This window comes from Marmota monax, unplaced genomic scaffold (assembly GCF_021218885.2).
Source record: "Marmota monax isolate L192 unplaced genomic scaffold, Marmota_monax_Labrador192_F-V1.1 WCK01_AAM20220418_F8-fsc00055, whole genome shotgun sequence".
Lineage (NCBI taxonomy): Eukaryota > Metazoa > Chordata > Mammalia > Rodentia > Sciuridae > Marmota > Marmota monax.
The window spans coordinates 9,897,844-9,916,011 of NW_026695205.1; the positions used below are offsets into that span (position 1 = coordinate 9,897,844).

General features: G+C 52.0%; 3 protein-coding genes across 4 annotated transcripts in view; 1 reads left to right on the top strand and 2 right to left on the bottom strand.

Annotated features, from left to right (window-relative positions):
- Window positions 1-18,168, bottom strand: part of Mpzl1 (myelin protein zero like 1) — a 47,626-nt gene that overhangs the window by 8,198 nt on the left and 21,260 nt on the right. The window contains exons 3-6 of the mRNA XM_046429971.1: window positions 10,850-11,016; window positions 4,513-4,726; window positions 3,704-3,836; window positions 1,112-1,214 (exon numbers count right to left, since the gene is read on the bottom strand). Coding sequence (XP_046285927.1) covers window positions 1,112-1,214; window positions 3,704-3,836; window positions 4,513-4,726; window positions 10,850-11,016 — 617 coding nt within the window. The remainder of the gene's footprint in view (window positions 1-1,111; window positions 1,215-3,703; window positions 3,837-4,512; window positions 4,727-10,849; window positions 11,017-18,168) is intronic.
- LOC124083391 (transcription initiation factor TFIID subunit 9-like) lies at window positions 7,656-8,342 on the top strand. Its single transcript, XM_046429992.2, has one exon. The coding sequence runs from the start codon at window positions 7,659-7,661 to the stop codon at window positions 8,325-8,327; it is 669 nt and encodes a 222-aa protein (XP_046285948.1). The 5' UTR covers window positions 7,656-7,658; the 3' UTR covers window positions 8,328-8,342.
- Window positions 11,818-12,577, bottom strand: LOC124083390 (chromobox protein homolog 3-like). 2 transcript variants are annotated; one of them, XM_046429991.2, is made up of 2 exons: window positions 12,449-12,577; window positions 11,818-12,365 (listed from the first exon to the last, which is right to left on the bottom strand). In XM_046429991.2, the coding sequence occupies exons 1-2, from the start codon at window positions 12,470-12,472 to the stop codon at window positions 11,838-11,840; spliced, it is 552 nt and encodes a 183-aa protein (XP_046285947.1). In that variant the 5' UTR covers window positions 12,473-12,577; the 3' UTR covers window positions 11,818-11,837. The 2 variants fall into 2 exon arrangements, with proteins under 2 accessions (XP_046285947.1, XP_058430372.1); XM_058574389.1 differs by having other exon boundaries at window positions 11,818-12,532.

The following is an 18,168-nucleotide window of genomic DNA, read 5'->3' on the forward strand; positions in this document are numbered from 1 at the left end:
CTTGTCTGGAGTGTCTGTTTCTGGCACTCTGCGGCCACCTCACACTGCACCTACCTCCCCAAACCACTCCCCTCCTGCACTGCAGCAGCACCCTGCAGGGCTGCCAGCTAGTGGCCAGGGCCTGGCTCGTTGTCCTTTCTCCCGGATCACAGAGATGTACAAGCTACTCCCACATGTCTTAAAGCCCTGTTTCTTCTCTTCCTTCCTAACATGCTTCCAGCAGGAGAGCCACACCCAGAGCCACTCTCAGTCCAAATAGGAGACTGAGGCTCCGGACACAGAGAGGGAGATCAGGACCTGGCCAGGAGCCCATGCTGCCTCGCACCCCAGCTTTGACCCCATCCCAGTTACCTGGCAGCAGAGCACCAGGTCTCCTCACCACGGAGTCCTCCAGGGAGCAAGGTGCAGGCCTCACCCACAGGGCCTCTCAAGCACGGCCGCCGTCTTTACTTCCTCTAAGCCTCTGTCCCACTAGCACCTCCGTGGGGCAGGCAGCGGGCCAGCTCAGCCGGTTCTGCGCCCTGAAGCACCACGTGGTCTCAGGCACCCAGGCAGCTGCCCGGCAAGGCCACAGCATGGCCAGATGGTGCTGCCCACAACGCCACAAGGCCACTCTGTGCCAAATTCCAAGTGAAGTCACTTCTCCTGCATCTCTGCAGTAGGTGGGAACCGAGCCTGCCGATCATCCAGATAAAGCCTCCCCTGTTTTCCTACAGAATCCATGAAAATCATTTTTGTTTTACTCAACCCCAGGAAGTTGGCTTTTCCTGTGAGTTTCTTTTAGAGGACTTCAGTACAGAACACAATTTGCTCGATTTTCCTTGGGCAATTCACTGAAGACTCTCTCAGCTGAGAAAGCCATTTCTTAATTCTACCTGGGCCACGGGAGTCACATTCTGAGCAAATAATGTGTTAGTGTGGTTGGGCGGAAACCTCAGCAGGGCAGTGTCCTCCACACACGGAGGCTGGGGTCTCTCGAGAGTGGACCTTGAGCAGGATCATGCTTGCTCGCGCTCTCTCTCTCTCAGCTCTGCTTCCTTCCTGAACCCAGAAGGGACAGAGACCAAAGTTTGGAGCTCGGTGCCGGGGCAGGACAGCCGTCGGCCATTACCTGGTGGGATCCGGAAGGCAGACTCTTTACCAGACCCTCTGTGTCGGAGGAGGACTTCCGTGGAGCCTGCTTAACCGGAGACAGACTCTCTGATGTGTTGCAGCTGATGTAATGGCAATTTGGAAAACAAATGTAAAAAGAAAATTAAAAATTAAAATGAATGAAAACAAACACAGAATGGTGAGTGAGGCCAGACGCAGCGCAGATACGTGAACAGACAGCGGACAGTGGGCACCCGAGGGTCACCTGTCTTGAAGACGGTTTTCCACCTGACACTCGTTCTCTTAAGTGGTGGATCTATTGCAGAAATCAGCGTGGTGCCACCCCTTCAGCCCCGTTTCAAATGAAAACAGGGGGTTCTGATCACAACACAGCCTGGGCTGCTTTTTAAACCCTACTTTGGGCAAAAGTCCAAAGGAATGAGTTTATACCTTAATGCAATCTGCTTTTGCTATCGTCAAAAGCAAACATCTTCTGAATGTATTTAAAAACTACATCCAGAGTGAGTCTTGGCTTTTCTTCCCCCATCCTCTGGTTCCCCATATTCTGTTTCACCACTAGTAACACAACCACACCAAAAGCAACAGAAAAAGACAAAGAGCAGACAAAGAGACCACCCAGGAAGTCATGAGGGTGGGAAGTGTGGGGTGCCACTCGGCAGGTGAACTCTCCCGGTGAGAGGGCTTCAGCAGCAAGGCTACCGAGAGAGGGGACGGGAGCTCCTGGAAGGGGTCATCAGCGGTCCCTAAGGGATGTGTCATCAGCACAGCTTAAGTCCTTTTTTTAAAAATATTCATTCTTAAGTTTTAGGTGGACACAATACATCACATTTATGTGGTGCTGAGGATCGAACCCAGTGCCTCGGGCATGCTAGGCGAGCGCGCTGCCACTGAGCCACAACCCAGTGCCGCAGCTTAAATCCTTTAGGGCAGTGTTGTGAAAACTTTGGAGTTCGGGGAGGAGCACATTTAAAGTGTCAGTGCTCAGACTGAAGCACACCACAGACGCTGCGTCCATTGGGACGGGAGCCTGCCTGGCTGAGCCAAGGTCGTGTAACTGCTCTGAACTAAGAAGGCTCAGTGACCGATGATAAAACTCATGTGTGAAGAAAGAAAACAAAGACGCGCCCGTGCACACAAGCGTGCACACACACACACACACTCACAGACACACACACACGCGCGCGTGCATTTCCCGTGAGAGCACACACAGCCACAGGAACCAACTTCATCTGGACGTTGTGCGCAGCTGCCTGACATACTTGTGGACAGACCTCGAGGGCTGCTGGTTAGCGGAGCAAGCTGGTTAGTGGCCACAGGGAGACGGCTGAACGGACACGGAACGTGAACAGCAACAGGCAGTGTGATTAGTTACCATGTGTCTACTGGAGAGGAGGAGCCCAGCCCTGCCACAGTCCCAAGCGTCTTCTACGTCAGCTCTCCTTAGGAGTGGGGGAGAGGCAGCTGACCAGCACACCAAGGGAGGGAGGCAGGGGAGGGAAAAAACCAGAGTGAGAAGAGCAGCACTCGTGATGCCATGCAGGGTCCTAAAGAACATCGCTCTGCCTTTATTAGCCCCAAAGCAAGAGCCGGCACGCCACCACCTGGATTAGTCCTGTGCTGAGACCCAACCCTCTGCCTGCTCAGGAAAACTCTTGCCATGCAAGCGAACCAAGCCAGCACCAGAGAAGCATTCCACGCGGGCCACGCCCGAACCGGAGCACTCAAGCCCGTCCGTCCACTCGCAGCACTCCTAAGCTCCACACCAGCAGTCCGCAGACGAGGATCCGCTGTCAACCAGCAAGAGAGCGCACGGCACGCAGTGCTCGGCCAGCCCTGCAGGACGTCCCGCACCTGCAGCACTGCGCCTGTGACACGGCCCCAGTCCCCACGCGAGCTCTATGTAGCTTATGTGGGTTAGCTCTCCAGCCCAGGTGGGAAAGGCAAGGTCCTGCAATCAGACACACCGTGCTCAAAGTGTCCTGTGAGAAGTCACAAACAGAAACTTTTTTTCCTTGCTGTTAGATTTTTTTTTTAAATATTTATTTTTTAGTTTTTAGGTGGACACGATATCCTTATTTTATTTTTATGTGGTGCTGAGAATCGAACCCAGTGCCTCACGCATGCCAGGCGAGTGCGCTACCCCTGAGCCACATCGCCAGCCCTTGCTGGTAGATTTTTATTGTCTTACGCCCCCAGTTTGGGGTGGGGAGGGAAATTACTAAAAGGAGGAGCCCCACATCATCACACCAGGCTAGGACCGTTAGGACTTCCTGACCAGGGTTTTGTATCGACCCAGTGAGAAAGCAGACTCTCGTTAGGTTAATGCTAAGAAATTAAACTCAGGTAGGGCAAGTGAGTGTGCAGCTTCAGAATCCCAAACGCAGAGTGGACCATCCCAAACAGTGCAGCCCACCCTGTCCAAAAGGGACCTGCCGAGCAGGGGCCAGCCTCCTGTCCACAGCCGGGAGAGGCACCGACTGGAGAAGGCCAGTTAGGGGCAGAGGCAACGCAGGTCACTCTTCACAAGCTCTCTCCACACACATGCAAACCCTGCCTTCGTCTCTCCACCTCCCGAGTCAGCGTCTCTTACCCAGTGTAATCCCGCTTAGAGCTCCTCCTTCGGTACAGGACGGCCAGGATCATGCTGACGAGCAGGGTGAGACCCACAACCACAGCAGTGACTATGCCCACCACCACCCAGACCGGGAACAGCGGCAGACTCTCTGGAGAGAGAAGGCGACAGCGGTGAGGACTCTCTGCAGGGAGGAAGGCAGCTCCCTGCGCAGAAGGGCCCGGCCCACGAGCCAGGCACCACCTTCCCTGTCCACTCAGTTGTCACCCAACCAGACACCAGTACCCAACTGAGGACACGAAAACGTTGGCTATAAAGAACCAACTACAGAACTGAGCACTTCTGATCCCCGGTCCTAAAACCAAAGCAAGACTGAGAGGTGTACTTTATTATTCTACTCAAAGCGGACATGAATTTCCTGCTTATTCTCAAAAAAAAAAAAAAAAGGGAAAAAATATTTGTACTGCTTTTAGAAATGTCAGATTTTTGTTCCTAGAAGACATCAAAACAGTATTGATTTTCTTCTTTCCCACTGTCCTCTACAACTAGCCACCATCAATTTAGGTTTCGTACAACCAACACTGAAAAGCCAATATCCCTAGGATCAGGTCCACAGGCTCCTGATGGGGGAATCAGTGGCACGGCCGGACAACGGGCGGTTCCCAGCAGCCAGGGGTGTGGGGTGGGCCACAGGTCCACAGAGACAGGCAGCACAGCTGTCTGGCTAAAGCCCTCCCTCCAAACACAACCGACAGGTCACTCTTGTTCCCAGTGGAGCCTGGGATAGAGGACGGCCACCACCATGGAGACGCTGAAGGGCCGAGTACCTTTCTCCACCACGTACAGCCTGATGTGCCCAGGCTGGACAACGATGTCCGGAGGGTTCTTGACGTCGCAGATGTAGGTGCCATTGTGAATGAACTGCATGTTTTCTATGTTGATGGACGCGTCTTTCTTGTCCAGGTCTCCAGCCCAGCTGATTCTGTCCTTAAACGGGGGGTAGTTGCCCAGGTACACTTGTCCTTGGGAGTAGTGGAAGAACTGCAATGGGAGCAAGAGCACAGTGAGCCACGCTCGGTGGCAGAACCCTGGAGCCTGGACGGGCCGCGGTGAGGCTCGGCGGTAGTGCTGGCCTGCATGCACGAGGCCCTGGTTTGATCCCCTTCACCACACATAAGACTCCACACCGAAAGAAATGCCACGCCCACAGCAGGTCTCAGACGCGGAACCCAAGCCAGAGGTGCCCGCCTCTGGAGGCTGAGCCCCAGCCCCCTCTCCAGCGTCCCCATGCTCTTCTCAGACCTGCTTTTAGCAGAGAACTTTCTCAAAGACCTTCAGACCCAGCACCATGGGAAGGGGACCGTCCCGGTGCTCAGATCTAAGCAAGCAGCTTGCTGGGGGCCTCTGCTCTCATTCCTCCTGGACAGGTGACGTGGTGCTGGGGACAGTGACTTGGCAGGTAACCCCACCCACCTCCTGACCTCATAACCACCTCTACTCTGTGAGTGCCCAGGTCCTGGCCTGGCATCAACAGTGTCTCACCTGATGGCCCACCACCTCACAGGTGGCTGCCCTGCCCTCCAAGCTTGTCACCTGCTGTAAACTTCTGCCTACTCCTCTCATCTCGACCGAGGCTGCTGTCTGAACCCTGCTGGGCCTCCATTCCCCCTGCAAGTGTCAGGAGGGGGCTAGCAGGAGGCCTTGGGAAGTGAGGGCTCCACCCTGGGGACAGGCCCATGACATGATAAGGGTCCAACCAAAAGAGCACGTGCTCCTGCCCCTCGGCCCTCGCCAGGTGCTGGGCCCTTGATCTTGGTCTGCCCAGCCTCCAGATCTACAGGAAATAAGCTTCTGTTCCTTACACTTATCCAGCACAAAATGGGCTCAGACAGGAAAGACTCACTCGAGCCACCAGCCTTGGAGCGGTCCTTGATCCTTGCCTTCTTCCCAGGTGACTCCCACCCCGCTGCCGGATCTGCTGTCCCCTGTCCTGTCTCCACATTTCCATAGCAACACCTGAGTCATGCTCATGAGAGTGGCCTCTCAACTGGTGGACTCCAGTCTGAGTGGAGGCTGATCTACCTTCTAGGCTAACTGAGGGCTGGGGCTGGGGCTCAGTGGGAGAGCACTTGCCCTGCAGGTGTGAGGTCCTGGGTTCAATCCACAGCACCACCTAAAAATAAATAAGTAAATAACTAAAGGTATGGTACCCATCTACAACTAAAAAAATTAAAAAAAAAATAAAATAAAATGGCTAAATGATCACCAACAAGCAGAAATAAAATAACTGTTAGTATTGCTATTTATCCAATATATACCCTGCATTTAAGCTGACCCAAATACTCATCAGAAACTGTGAAGGGTCTGAGGTTTTAACCTACTTGCAAACTAACAAATTTCCTGGTGGGATGTGGGAGGGCAGTTCCGGCAAAGACTTCATTCCATGAAGAAGACTCGGAGACGAGCCTTATTATTATTATGTAGGACGCAGCAGGAAGCTTTGATCTGCTCCCCTTGCCTCCAAGACCCCAGGGATGGCCCAGAGGGGCCTGGCCGGACGCTGCACATGCAGAGCCTGCATCACTGCCGAGGAACCCAAGACAGAGCCCAGATCTGTCTGTTGTCTGAGACAGGGTCTTGCTGCGGTCCAGGCTGGTCCTGAACTGGCCAAGTGATCCCCTCCCTAGCCTCCCCGGCGGCTGGGACTACAGGTGTGCCCCGCCACACCCAACCTCAAGTCCGAATCTTCAACAGTGGGCAGAAGGCAAGCCCAGCTCTCACCCGAAGGACACAGCGTCTTCACTACACTGGGCAGTAGGCAAATGTGTCCTCCCTCCAGAGGGGAACAGTGTCGGTCTTCCAAAGCCAGTCACCTACCAAGAAACTCCAGAACAAGGCACCGTGCTCTGCTCCCAGCCACGCAGAAACAGGAGGAATGCGCGCCTCCTTGCCTGACACTCACTCCCATGGCCACCCTGGAACTTCAGCAGAAACACAGCGACCTGCCCAAGGTCACAGGCCCTCCCGATGGAATTCAACCTAGCTTCGATGCCAAGGCTCATGCTCTTCCATTACTGAATGCCTCTCAGGACTGGTCACGTCTTGCCTGCTCAAAGCCCTTCACTCTCTTCTTTGCCAGGAAATAAACAAACTCTCAACCCAGGAAACAAGCCCTTCCCGCAGGAAGTCTGCCTCCCTCCCCACAGCATCTCTGCCCTTGCCTGGCATTTCTGGGCCAGCAGTGGTAGCAGCTCTGCGATGCTGCCCACGGCCGCCTTCTGAGTGGGTTCTCTTGGCGAGTGTCCTGTATTGGACTGTGACCTTAGAAGACAGGGGACGAGATGTGCTTCTCTGCACTCCTTAGCACACAGCAGGAATCACGTTTGTGAACTGAATTGATGAAGACGACCTTGGTCAAACCAGTGAAAGACAGGAATAAAACAGTAAAAATTCACAAGAAAAACCAGGCCTCATTTTCAACCAGTATTTAAAAAGTTCAAGCTGTAGGTTGTAAGACAGGTCTATCTCCTCTCAAAACACCTGTTTTCACTGTATTCAGCTGGGGCATCTGGAGGGAAGGACGGCACAAGGCTGGAGCTCAGGAGGAGGGAAACAGAGCATGAAGGGATGAGGTGGGAAGGGAGCGGGCCAGAGCTCCACACCGACTGCTCCAGAGAGCACACGAGCCGAGGGGGAAGGAGAGGCAGGGAAGGGCAAGTGCGCGTCAGACGCGGGACCCAGGTCCACAGACCAGGAGAGCCGTCCGCGTCAGACGTGGGACCCAGGTCCACAGACCAGGAGAGCCGTCCGCGACAGACGCGGGGACCCAGGTCCACGGACCAGGAGAGCCGTCCATGACAGACGCGGGGACCTAGGTCCACGGACCAGGAGAGCCATCCGAGGTGTGCTGGGCCCTAACAAGGGCTACCTGCTCCCTGATTGAATGTGTCCTAGTATTTTAGAAATAAAGAAGATGTTGGAATTTGCCTTCCGATATGTGACCACAATTCTAGATGATGCTAAAATTTATTCCAGCCATGCTAAGAAAGCTACTGTTGATGCAGATGACGTGCGATTGGCAATCCAGTGTCGAGGTGACCAGTCTTTTACCTCTCCTCCCCCGAGAGATTTTTTATTAGATATTGCAAGGCAAAGAAATCAAACCCCTTTGCCATTGATCAAGCCATATTCGGGTCCTAGATTGCCTCCTGATAGATATTGCCTAACAGCTCCAAACTATAGGCTCAAGTCTTTACAAAAGAAAGCATCTACTTCTGCAGGAAGAATAACAGTACCACGGTTAAGTGTTGGTTCAGTTACTAGCAGACCAAGTACTCCCACACTAGGCACACCAACCCCACAAACCATGTCTGTTTCAACTAAGGTAGGGACTCCAATGTCTCTAACAGGGCAAAGGTTTACAGTACAGATGCCTACTTCACAGTCCCCTGCTGTAAAAGCCTCAAGTCCTGCAACATCAGCAGTTCAGAATGTTCTGATTAATCCATCATTAATTGGGTCCAAAAACATTCTTATTACTACTAATATGGTATCCTCACAAAATACTGCCAATGAATCATCAAATGCATTGAAAAGAAAACGTGACGATGATGATGACGATAATGACTATGATAATTTGTAATCTGGCTTTGATGCATGTAACCTGTAAAACTTGGTCTTAAATCCATTGTACCGAAATTAAAGAAGCATACTGGATGTTTTCAAGTTGTGTGTTAGAAAACTTAAGTAGTATTTAATGAGTAAATAATAGTTCTTATTCTTAATTGCAATGTTGGATTTTCTTTAATAGGACCAGTAATGGTTTTTCATCAGCCTTTATGTGTAAAAAATAAAGTTGTTAATTGATTTGTTTGGCAAAAAAAAAAAAAAAAAAAGAATCCTTTAATCAGTAACTGCATTCTGTAGTTAACTGTGAGTATAAACTGATGAGGTAAGAATGTGAACCAGAAACGATCTTATTTGTGGGGGGGGACTGAGGATTGAACCCAGGGCTGCTCTACCATGGAGCTCTACTCCAGGCTTCATTATAGTTTGAGACAGGTCTTGCTAAGTTGCTGAGGCTGGATTTGAACTCGTGATCCTTCTGCTTCAGCCTCCCAAGCTGCTGGGATGACAGGTGTGCAGCACCTCACTGGCTCCAGCAATGCTCTTAACATTACGCCTTGGATTATGCAGATCTTCAACCCACACAACAGGGATAATTCCAGCGCTGGGGTACTGCTCGGTGGTTCCTTCCCCTTTCTCCTCCTCCGTCCCCCTCTCCTCTCTTTTGTAGCACTGTGTGTTGAACTCAGGAGCATTCAACCACTACGCTGCATGCCCAGCCCTTTTTATTTTATTTTGAGATAGGTCTTTCCAAACTGCTGTGGCTGGCCTTGAACTCGTGATCCTCCTGTGCAGCTCCTGAGTGGCAGGATGGCCGTGTGGCTGGCCTGCTTTATTGTCTATGAACTGAACAACTCCCTGTTCAGAGGATAGCAGAGGGAAGGCCGCACAAGTTGGCTGCAGTCTGTTGAGAGAACACATGCATGGAGTCTGCCCTCCTGCGATGCTGATGGCTGTGCCCCTCGCCCTGTCTAGAGCAGCTGAATGACTCCATCACTGGTCTTGAGACCTCTACATGGAGTCTGCTCTCACCCTTATAGCTACCTGAGGGGAGGCTCCTTGCAGAGACCTCTAGGCCATGCCTTCTGCACTCTGTCCCACCCAAAAGCACACCCACATGGCCCGGTGAGGAAGCTGAATGAATCTGACACCCTGACTCTACCTCACCCTTCCCCGCCTCCCACACAGGCCACTCAGTGGTCCTCCTCTTCTAAGTCCTGGAATCTGCAAAACAGGTTTAGGTCCTAGTGCAGGGCAACAGCTTTCACCTGGGGGACAGAGGTCATAGCTTTGGCAATACCACATGCAAAAATTAAGCCCATTGGCCAGACAGAATGGTGTTTTTCTTCCACTCGCTAGGACTATCTTGTATGTACTTGAAGTTTCCCCAGAGGAGACCCTGAGCAGCTCATGGTCTATAGACAAGGGACTGGCAATCCTCTGTCCCTTCAGCAATGGCAGAGGGCACATTCTCAACACCAGGAAGTTAAGTCCCGAAACCACGGCCTTAGGCAACCCCCATAGCCAGCAGGCGGTCACTGCTGCCGGCCTTTCCATCCGAGCTCCAGGGGGAGATGTGGGCACTTCTTGCTACGTCAGGGCACGGCTGGGGGCACTGCCCGGTGAGATGGACCAGATCTTCCCTCTTCCTCTTCTCTGGAGCCCTAGGGCCATGGAGAGCTCCACCTTGTGATGGCACCCCAGCTCCTCTCACTCCATTGACGCAGGAACACAAGTCACATTCCCAGCACGTGGACTTTGTGATGTTCAAACCACGGTGCTTCTCTGGGTGTTCTTACTTAAGGATGAACGACGGACTCTGTCCCTGCAAAGTGCTCACAACCTAAAATGTGTGGCACTGCTAAAGTAGGGGCGAAGTTCCAAGGACATGTGACAGGACAACAGGAACACAACAAGGTGCATGGGGGTGGTGCCTCGAGGGTCTGCTCCCCAGGTCCTCCTGACGACCTTCCTCCTCCAGCGCCCCATGTCAGAGCATCACCTCCACTTTACAGACCTCCGGCCCAGGTCTAATAAGCACCCACCCTGCACCCGTCCAATTTCTAACTAACCCCCCACCCAGGCCCTGCCTGTTCCACCCTCAGCTGCCTCTCCAGGCGTCCACAGGTGAGAGGAAAGCCATGCTGGGACCTTTCCTGAAGACCCTACACGCCTGTCGCACGGTCAGCCTGTGGGCTCAGGAGGAGGTGGGAGGGGAGCAAGGCGAATGCCTAAAACAGCCGAAATGGAAACCGGGCAAGTGGGCTTCAGGCACACCACAACCAGGGACCGCAGTCAGCTCAGGCCACCCTGCAGGGAAGAGGACTTCACAACAGGGCTTGACCATGGAAGGGCGTGGGAAGTGGGCACCAGGAGCAGGACAGATGCAGCTCATGTTCTCCTGGAGTACAGCCTGCAGCCTACAGCAGACCAGGACCACACTCATCCTGGAAAAGGACAGTCGAAGAATGGACTGTCCTCACAGGACAGCAGGACAGAAGCCTGCAGCAGGCCTGGTGGGGCAGAGGGCACTCCTACCGACACTGTGGTGTCAGCCCCCTCGGGCTGGAAGCTCCAGGAGACGGACGTCAACCCGCCGGTCACGTTAGTGGACTTGAACTTGCACGGCAGCTTCCCTTGCGTCCCGTTTGCCACAAAGATTTCTTTGGGTGTGTACACCTCCAAGGCCGACACACCAGCTGTCCCTGGAGAGAAGGAAAGCACAGGAGTGAGGCTTGGTGTGACTACCACGTGCACACTCACCAGATGACACAGAAGACACAAGGAGGTTGGCAGACACAGGAACTCACTGCTGTCACACCACACTGCAGAGCAGGGTGGTGCACGCCCCTGCGCCCAGTGACTCAGGAGGCCGGGGCAGGGCAAGCAAGCTCCACATACCCATGGAACCTGTCTCAAAACTAAAACTAAAAAAGTAAAACAGGGGCTGGAATGTAGCTCAGTGGCAAAGCGTCTGCCTTGCATTTGCAAAACCCTGGGTTTGACCACCAGTTCCAAAAAAAAAAAAAAGAATCCCACCAAAAAAATAAGAAAAGCAAAACAGAACTATACGTTTGCTGGCACGTAAAGATTTCCTACAGAGTAACTGCTGATGGTCTTAAGTTTTTAAAGGTTTTTTGTTTTGTTTTTTTTTTTTTTGGTTTTTTGGTACTCTCTTTTTTAAATTTTTTGACAGCAGAATGCTTTACAATTCCTATTACACATATAGAGCACAATTTTTCATCTCTGTGTAAGTTTTATCAGTTTTACTAAATCTAACATGTATGTTTTCAGAACTAACAGACATTTTTTTTTTGCATCTATAGAAAGCTTTTATTTGTTCAAAGTAACCAGTGCTACTGATGCAAAACAAAAAATAAAACCCAACAACTCCCCAATACTACTTTCAAAACCAACATATCAAACTTGATTTTCATTAGAATGTAGTTATTTTTTCACACTAGTAAATCAAAAACCAAGACCCATATTTTATATTATATATATATATATAAAACAATGCAAATAGTTATTGAGCTTCATCTTCTGGACAAGAATGCCAAGTTAGTTTCTCTTCATAAAAAGCAATTACAATTTGAGGACACTTCATATTTGCTTCTTTTGCCAGCACCAAGTCTGCCTCATCTGAATCTTTCCATTTCATAAGAAACATCAATTCTCCACTGCTGTCTGTGGCACCAATTATTCGTTCAGGATCAAGACCTCTGGCAAAGCCTCTTGGTTTGTCAGCAGCATCTCTTTTCTTCTTTGACTTGCTATCATCAGATTCGCTGTCAGATAAAGATTTTCTTTTGGTACCATCTTTTTCTTTACAAGCTTTTTGAGAATTAAGAAATGCTTCAATTAACTCTGGGCAATCTAAATTTTCTTCAGGTTCCCAAGTATTGTCAGCATCTGTAAATCCTTTCCACTTCAGAAAGTATTCCACCTTTCCATTTACTACACGTCGGTCTAGGACTTTTTCTACCACAAATTCTTCAGGCTCTGCCTCTTCAACTTTTTTACTCTTTTCATTCTGTTTCTTTCCCATTTTTTGCTTTGTACGCTTATGATTATTATTAATGCAATGTGTTATAATTAACACATCTAAATAGACATGTTCTTACACTTTTGCACAGCCAATGTAGTCTTATTGGAGGCCATTTTTTAAAATTGCAGACTTGAAGAGCTACACTCCGATGCTCCAGGTCGCGGATCTGCAGCGTCTCCAGCCCTGCGCGCCTCAAGCTCGAGTCACATCAGACGGGGACTAACATTTTAAAAGCAGTTTTAGGTTTACAGATTAAATGGGAAGTGGAGAATTCTTGCAATGACCCCCCGGCTCCCGTTAGTCACATTGTTCTCGGCTGGTCAGCAAGCCCATCACAGCACTGCTGACTAAGGCCCACAGCTCACATGAGGGCCACTCTGTGTGTACTCTTTGGAGACGATGACATGTTTCCACTGTCACAGTGCCACACAGAGCATCTCTACAGCTGGGCCCTGGTTCACTGCCCCCAAGTCCCTGGCGACCTTTCTCGGCCTGTTTCTACCTTTGCCAGACGCTCTACAGCTGGCACCAGCGTGTAGCCTTCTCAGACAGCCCCTCCCAGCTGGCCGAGTTCACTTCCACTCCCGCGTGGCCTCTGTGGCATGGTGTCCCTGGCGCATGGAGTTCCAGAATTCTCCTTCACCCACTGAGAGCCGGCAGCTGCCCCCGTGGCCTGTCTGTGGCAAAGTGAGGCACATCCTACTCCTCTAAGCAGCTCTCAGATTTGCACTGTGACCCCAGGAACTTTCTTCACCTACATTTAAAGCACTGGACTATATGTTTTTAAGCTAAGAATTTTAGGGCCATATATGTTTCTTTCTAACCTTCACTTAGTTTGAGTCTGTTTTTTTGAGTGAAGATTCCCATTTTAGCAGCAATCCATACTAGTTCCTGCAGTGGCCTCTGATTCCAGATCCTGAGAACAGAGCTGTGTTCATGCAGCCAGCGATGGGTGTTTTCGCTGCCATGTCCTGGGCTCAGGCTAGTGGAAAAGCTTCAGTGGGCAAAACACATGCTGGCGCACTGAGCTGGGCTGCTCCTTGAGGCTCTTTAAAATTCTTGGCTTAAACTCACCCAGCCCTTCAAAATAAGATATTTTAAAAGAAGCTGTTGGTAGTGAATATGTGCAATGTTCTGATGATTCTTAAAATGTAACAGGCAGGAAAGGAGCAGTACTGTCGCCAGGACTGATGGTCAGTTTCAGAATCTTACTGAGGCCTTAAGGATGATTCTGGCCAGGGAGAAGAGGGCACTCCCCCATTCCTCCCAACCATCTTCCAAATATTTATTCTCAGGACACAATGGGCACTTTTTGGCTATTCTTTTAAATAAACTGATAGCCACACTACATCAAGCAGATTTTTTTCTGCTAAAAGAGGGTGGATTATTATTATAGGGAACAATAGATTATTATTTGTGGTCCAAACCTCAAAACAAGCCCTTCTGTCAGACCAGAAGCAAACAAAAGAAGTCCCTTGCTATTGTGGGTAGGCAGAAAAGCAGCCCCGGGCACTGGAGTTCAGAACCAAGCAGGAAGCCAGGAGAGCCGGTTAACTAGTTCATGTAGGAAGGGGCTAGTTAGCAGCCCTGACTCACTCTGCCCTGTTGACTGGTTGTCTCCACAGAGAGCCCTGCAAGGAAAGCCAGGCTCTAAAGTCCACAAACAAGTTTCCTAGGGATTCTTGAGCCAGATCAAGGCCTGGCTGCAGAGCTGTGGGCTCGAGGCCAAGCAGCCACGTTTACAGTTAATGATTTTGAGCAGAAAGACTATCCAATATGCCTAACCGGCTTTAGGCACTCTAGGCTTGACCTAGTTGCACCAAAGCTGGTTACCATTTGAACCACCCCATCACTCTGGCTAATGGGAACACGCAGCTCTTGGAGCCAGGACTGAGTCCAAATCTAGACGATCGGCTAGTTCCAGAAAGAGGAAGGGACTCCGACCAGTCAGCCCACTTCCCTCATCCCCTGCTGACATCCTCCTCCCCAGGGCGCTCTGGCTGCCCTGGCCATTAGCCCTGGCCATTAGTCAGCTCCTGGTTTCCCTGTTTACCTTCCCTTTTCTGGTGATCTGGCTAAGACTGGGCCTACCCCAGCCGGTCACCCCAATGGCCACACCTAACCCGGGTTTTTCTGGCTCGGCATTGCTGACAACTGGGTCAGACGGTGCTGTGTTGTAGGGGAGTGTGTGGAGCACAGTCAAGTGTCGGGACTGTGACGGTAGCCTTTCTTCTGCCCCAGGCTGTGGCAGCCGCAGCTGGGTCCCGGTGCTCCAGACTCTGTGTCAGGGCCTGCATCCTCGCCACTCCGCACAGTCAGGCTTCCCAGTGTCCCTGACACCTGGCTCACTGATCCTGCTGCCAGGTCTGAAGCTAAAGCCCACCGTCCCCCAGCCACCCCAGCATCGGCACACGCTCCCCAAGTCCTCCTCCTGTGTGCACTGCTTCCCTGCCCACCCTCCAAAGCACACAGCCACAGGGCGGGCTTCACCCTCCACAGGCGGTCGCTGACCTCCAGGAGACCCTGCCTTTCTCACCTGGCGTGGGATAACCTGCAACTCCTGCATACCAAGTGTGCGTCGGCCACTCCCAACAGCCCTGCCTCTCATGGAGGCTCCTAACGCGCCCAGCAGTCCAACCACATGTCCCATCCACCCATCACTGCAGCCAGACCAGGGACAGTGCCTGGATCTAGCTGGCCAGACTCAGCTGCCCACCAGCCGAATAAGCAAGCCAAGGATGTAAAAAGGAAAAGCGAATTTCATGCAGCTTGATCGAACCAGGAGAAGCAGCTAAATTTCTCTGCCTGTCCCTCAGATTCGGTTCTGTCTCACTGCAACAAAAGCCAGTGACACCCACATGGAGATTCGCCAGGCTGTGCCGGCCAGAGAACATCAAGTTGAGCTTCCCTGGCAGCAGGCAGGCCAGAGGGTACTTTTCGCGTTTTCATTCTCGGCATGAGGCAATCTGGGATGCAGAAAAGCCCTTCCCAGCCCACTTTCCTCCACATCTCCACCTCTGCCAGCTTGTCCTTCTTGCTACTGACTGACTTCCTGTTTCCCTGAGAAACCCGAACACCGGGAAGGGAACTTCTCACACCCCCAAGCCACCTCTGCCCCCACAGCATCTGCCCACAGGTCCTGCCTTCCCGCCACGTGCAAGCGGGTGGTCTCTGCGGAGCCACCTGCAGCTCCTCTGCCCTGCCACCTGAGGACGCCGATCCGGCAATTCTCCCTCTTGCCCCTGACCTTTCCTTTGGCTGTGAAGTCATCACTGCCAGCCATTTAAGTGCCACATTCACACTCAATCCCAGTTTTAAGGGCAAAGCTCAACCCTGCAGCTGTGGCCCTTTCGTCCTCTATTTACAAATCTAAAAAGAGCTGTGTGCCCTGCTCACCGTGTCCAGTCTCCCATTTTCTCCTGAACGTGGATATTCAGCCTTCACCTCCACGACCACACTGGCGACTACACTGGCGCTGTCCTTCTCAGGGGCTGCCGCGACCTCCAGGTGGTTAGATCAGGGTTCCTTCTCAGCTCGCCTTACAGACCTACTTCTGGATCCCGCTCCCCCTTGATTCTATTCCTCTCCTATTGCCGCTCCTTCCCTGCTCTCCCTGACCTCCTCTGTCCCCGTCATTCCCTGAGCACTAGTCACACTCCTCTGCTCGTTCACCCAGGCTCAGACTCCGAGCAGCTCCACATGCCAAGCACACCCTTCGCCACGTACCAGCGTCACTTGGCTGAACTGACGCTGCCTCAAACTCAGCTCCTGAGTCCCGCCCCTCAATGTACCTTCCCACCGTCCTCTCCCTCAGCACATGGCAACCAGCCTTCCGGGGGCTGGGACCCTTCCCTGACTCCTCCTGCTCACCACGGCCTCCAAAGCTGTGGGCAAAACAGATGATCTCTACTGAGACCCGTGCCTAGAGCACGAGGCTCCCTGCCCCACCCAGTCGTGGTCTTGCTCGTGGACTGCTGCAGGGCCTTACCCACTGGGCCCGGTGGTCCACAGGGCCAGAGGCATGATGAGAGAGTCACATGTTAGATCCTGTCTCTGCTCAAGCTTTCCACGGCTCCCACATGGGGATGGGCTCAGTCCTTGCATTCTGCGGCCAAGTCTCGCAGACCTCTCAGACTTCGTCTCCCACCATCCTACTCGGGCTCCAGCAACCACCTTGGTCACCTTGTGGTGAAGGCGACCACTGACTAAGGTACCTCAGGACAGAGGGTGCTGTGGACGGGGAGACTGGGAGCCCTGGGACACTGGGACACTATGGGGGACAAGGAAGAGAATGCCTCAGGTAGGGAGGGTTCCGTGGGAACGCTTGCTTCAAGGTGCACGTGGTTTCCATGCACCTCACGGTCTGCAGAATCCAAACGCCTTTTCTTCTCTCCTTGTGGTGCTCAGGATTGAACCCAAGGCCTCGTGCGTACTAGCAAGCACTTCACCACCATGCTGTACCCCCAGCCTGGAATCCAAAGGACTTTGGCCAAGCTCACTGCTGCAGTCCCTGACCAAGTGCATGTGACCGTGAACAGCATCTGTTAGAGATGCTCTCCTGTGTGGGAAAGAGAAACTGCACACAGGTTTCCCCCTCAGCCTGCATTCCATGCAGCGAAAGCAAGGGACGATGTCACTGGTTTCCTAAACAATGGGGAATGGTGCACTTTGTCCAGCCCACCCCCACCTTCTTAAGTGACTGAGAGTATTATGGAAGTACATAGTGAAAGTATTGTGGATTCAGGCAGCTCCCCTCAGAGCCATAAAAGGGAGGTTTTACGGGCTCATTAAAATGGTGAAAATGCAAACATAAAGAACACTGAGATATACAGAAAGTACTGTTCTAATCTACATTCCATGTCACTGAAGACTGGAATCCCAGTCTGAATAAGACATACAACAGATTCTTTTCAAGCCTAGGATTTGCAATTATGGCACAGTGGCCAAGAAGGCTGTGACATGATTCCAGCCTTGGCCCAGAACCTCACAGAGAGAAGAAGCAAGCTTCCTGCTGACTTCTGGGAAAACCAGCAGCCTAGGGAATGAAGTGAAATGAGAATTGACGGCCAGCTCCAGGTCCTCCTTACACATAAGCCCCCGTACGTAGGAGCCCCTGCGTGGTGACGTGGGGGGGGCCTGCTTTCTCCCTGGGCCTTCTCCCAGGAGCAGAAGTCTGCTGAGTCATGCCAGAGTTTAAAGAGTAGGAACGAAATCAGAACCAAAAGGACCCTTCCCTTAGCGTTGTCCAGACAACAGGGCTTCTAACATGCACCTTACCACTAAAGGCAGCATGTAGTCAAAAGTGACAGTGCCGCTCAAGCCTGGACCCAGCCCAACCAACGACACCTGCAAAGCCATCTGAGAAGCAGTCAACAGGTCCTTAGGGCCAGCTGGCCGGGGTCATCCCTCCCATGACCGACTGACATTCAGAGCTTGATGTTCCTACCCGGTAGATGGAGACACGGGACATTTTAGAAAGAAAAAAGAATGAAGAAAAGACAGAATACAAAACAACACCCATCACAACAAAGACAAAAGCAAATTTGGGAATGGTTCACCCAAGAGGCTATTTCCCGAGGCGACCCATTTCAACATTCTGAATTATTAAAGTAACACAAAAGCAACGGTGGCGCCCAGCTCCCCGCCAGGACGAGCTTCCTCTCACACCGTGAGGTCACTGGAAATGTACTGAGCAGCATCGCCATGAACAAATCACTGGGGCAGTCGAGGCTGGCCTGGCGCCCAGCTGGCGGGTCACTTCGTGGCAGTGTCCACCTGCAGCAAGCGGGTCTGTAAGATCCTTATCTTT

What these genes read in the sequence shown, in the direction of transcription:
- LOC124083391 (XM_046429992.2), top strand. Translation starts at nt 7,659, where the DNA reads ATGTTGGAATTTGCCTTCCGATATGTGACCACAATTCTAGATGATGCT.
- LOC124083390 (XM_046429991.2), bottom strand. Translation starts at nt 12,472, where the DNA reads ATGGCCTCCAATAAGACTACATTG. An exon ending in CCTCCAATAAGACTACATTG is followed by an intron (nt 12,366 to 12,448) that starts GCTGTGCAAAAG and finishes AAGCGTACAAAG; the next exon opens with CAAAAAATGGGAAAGAAACA.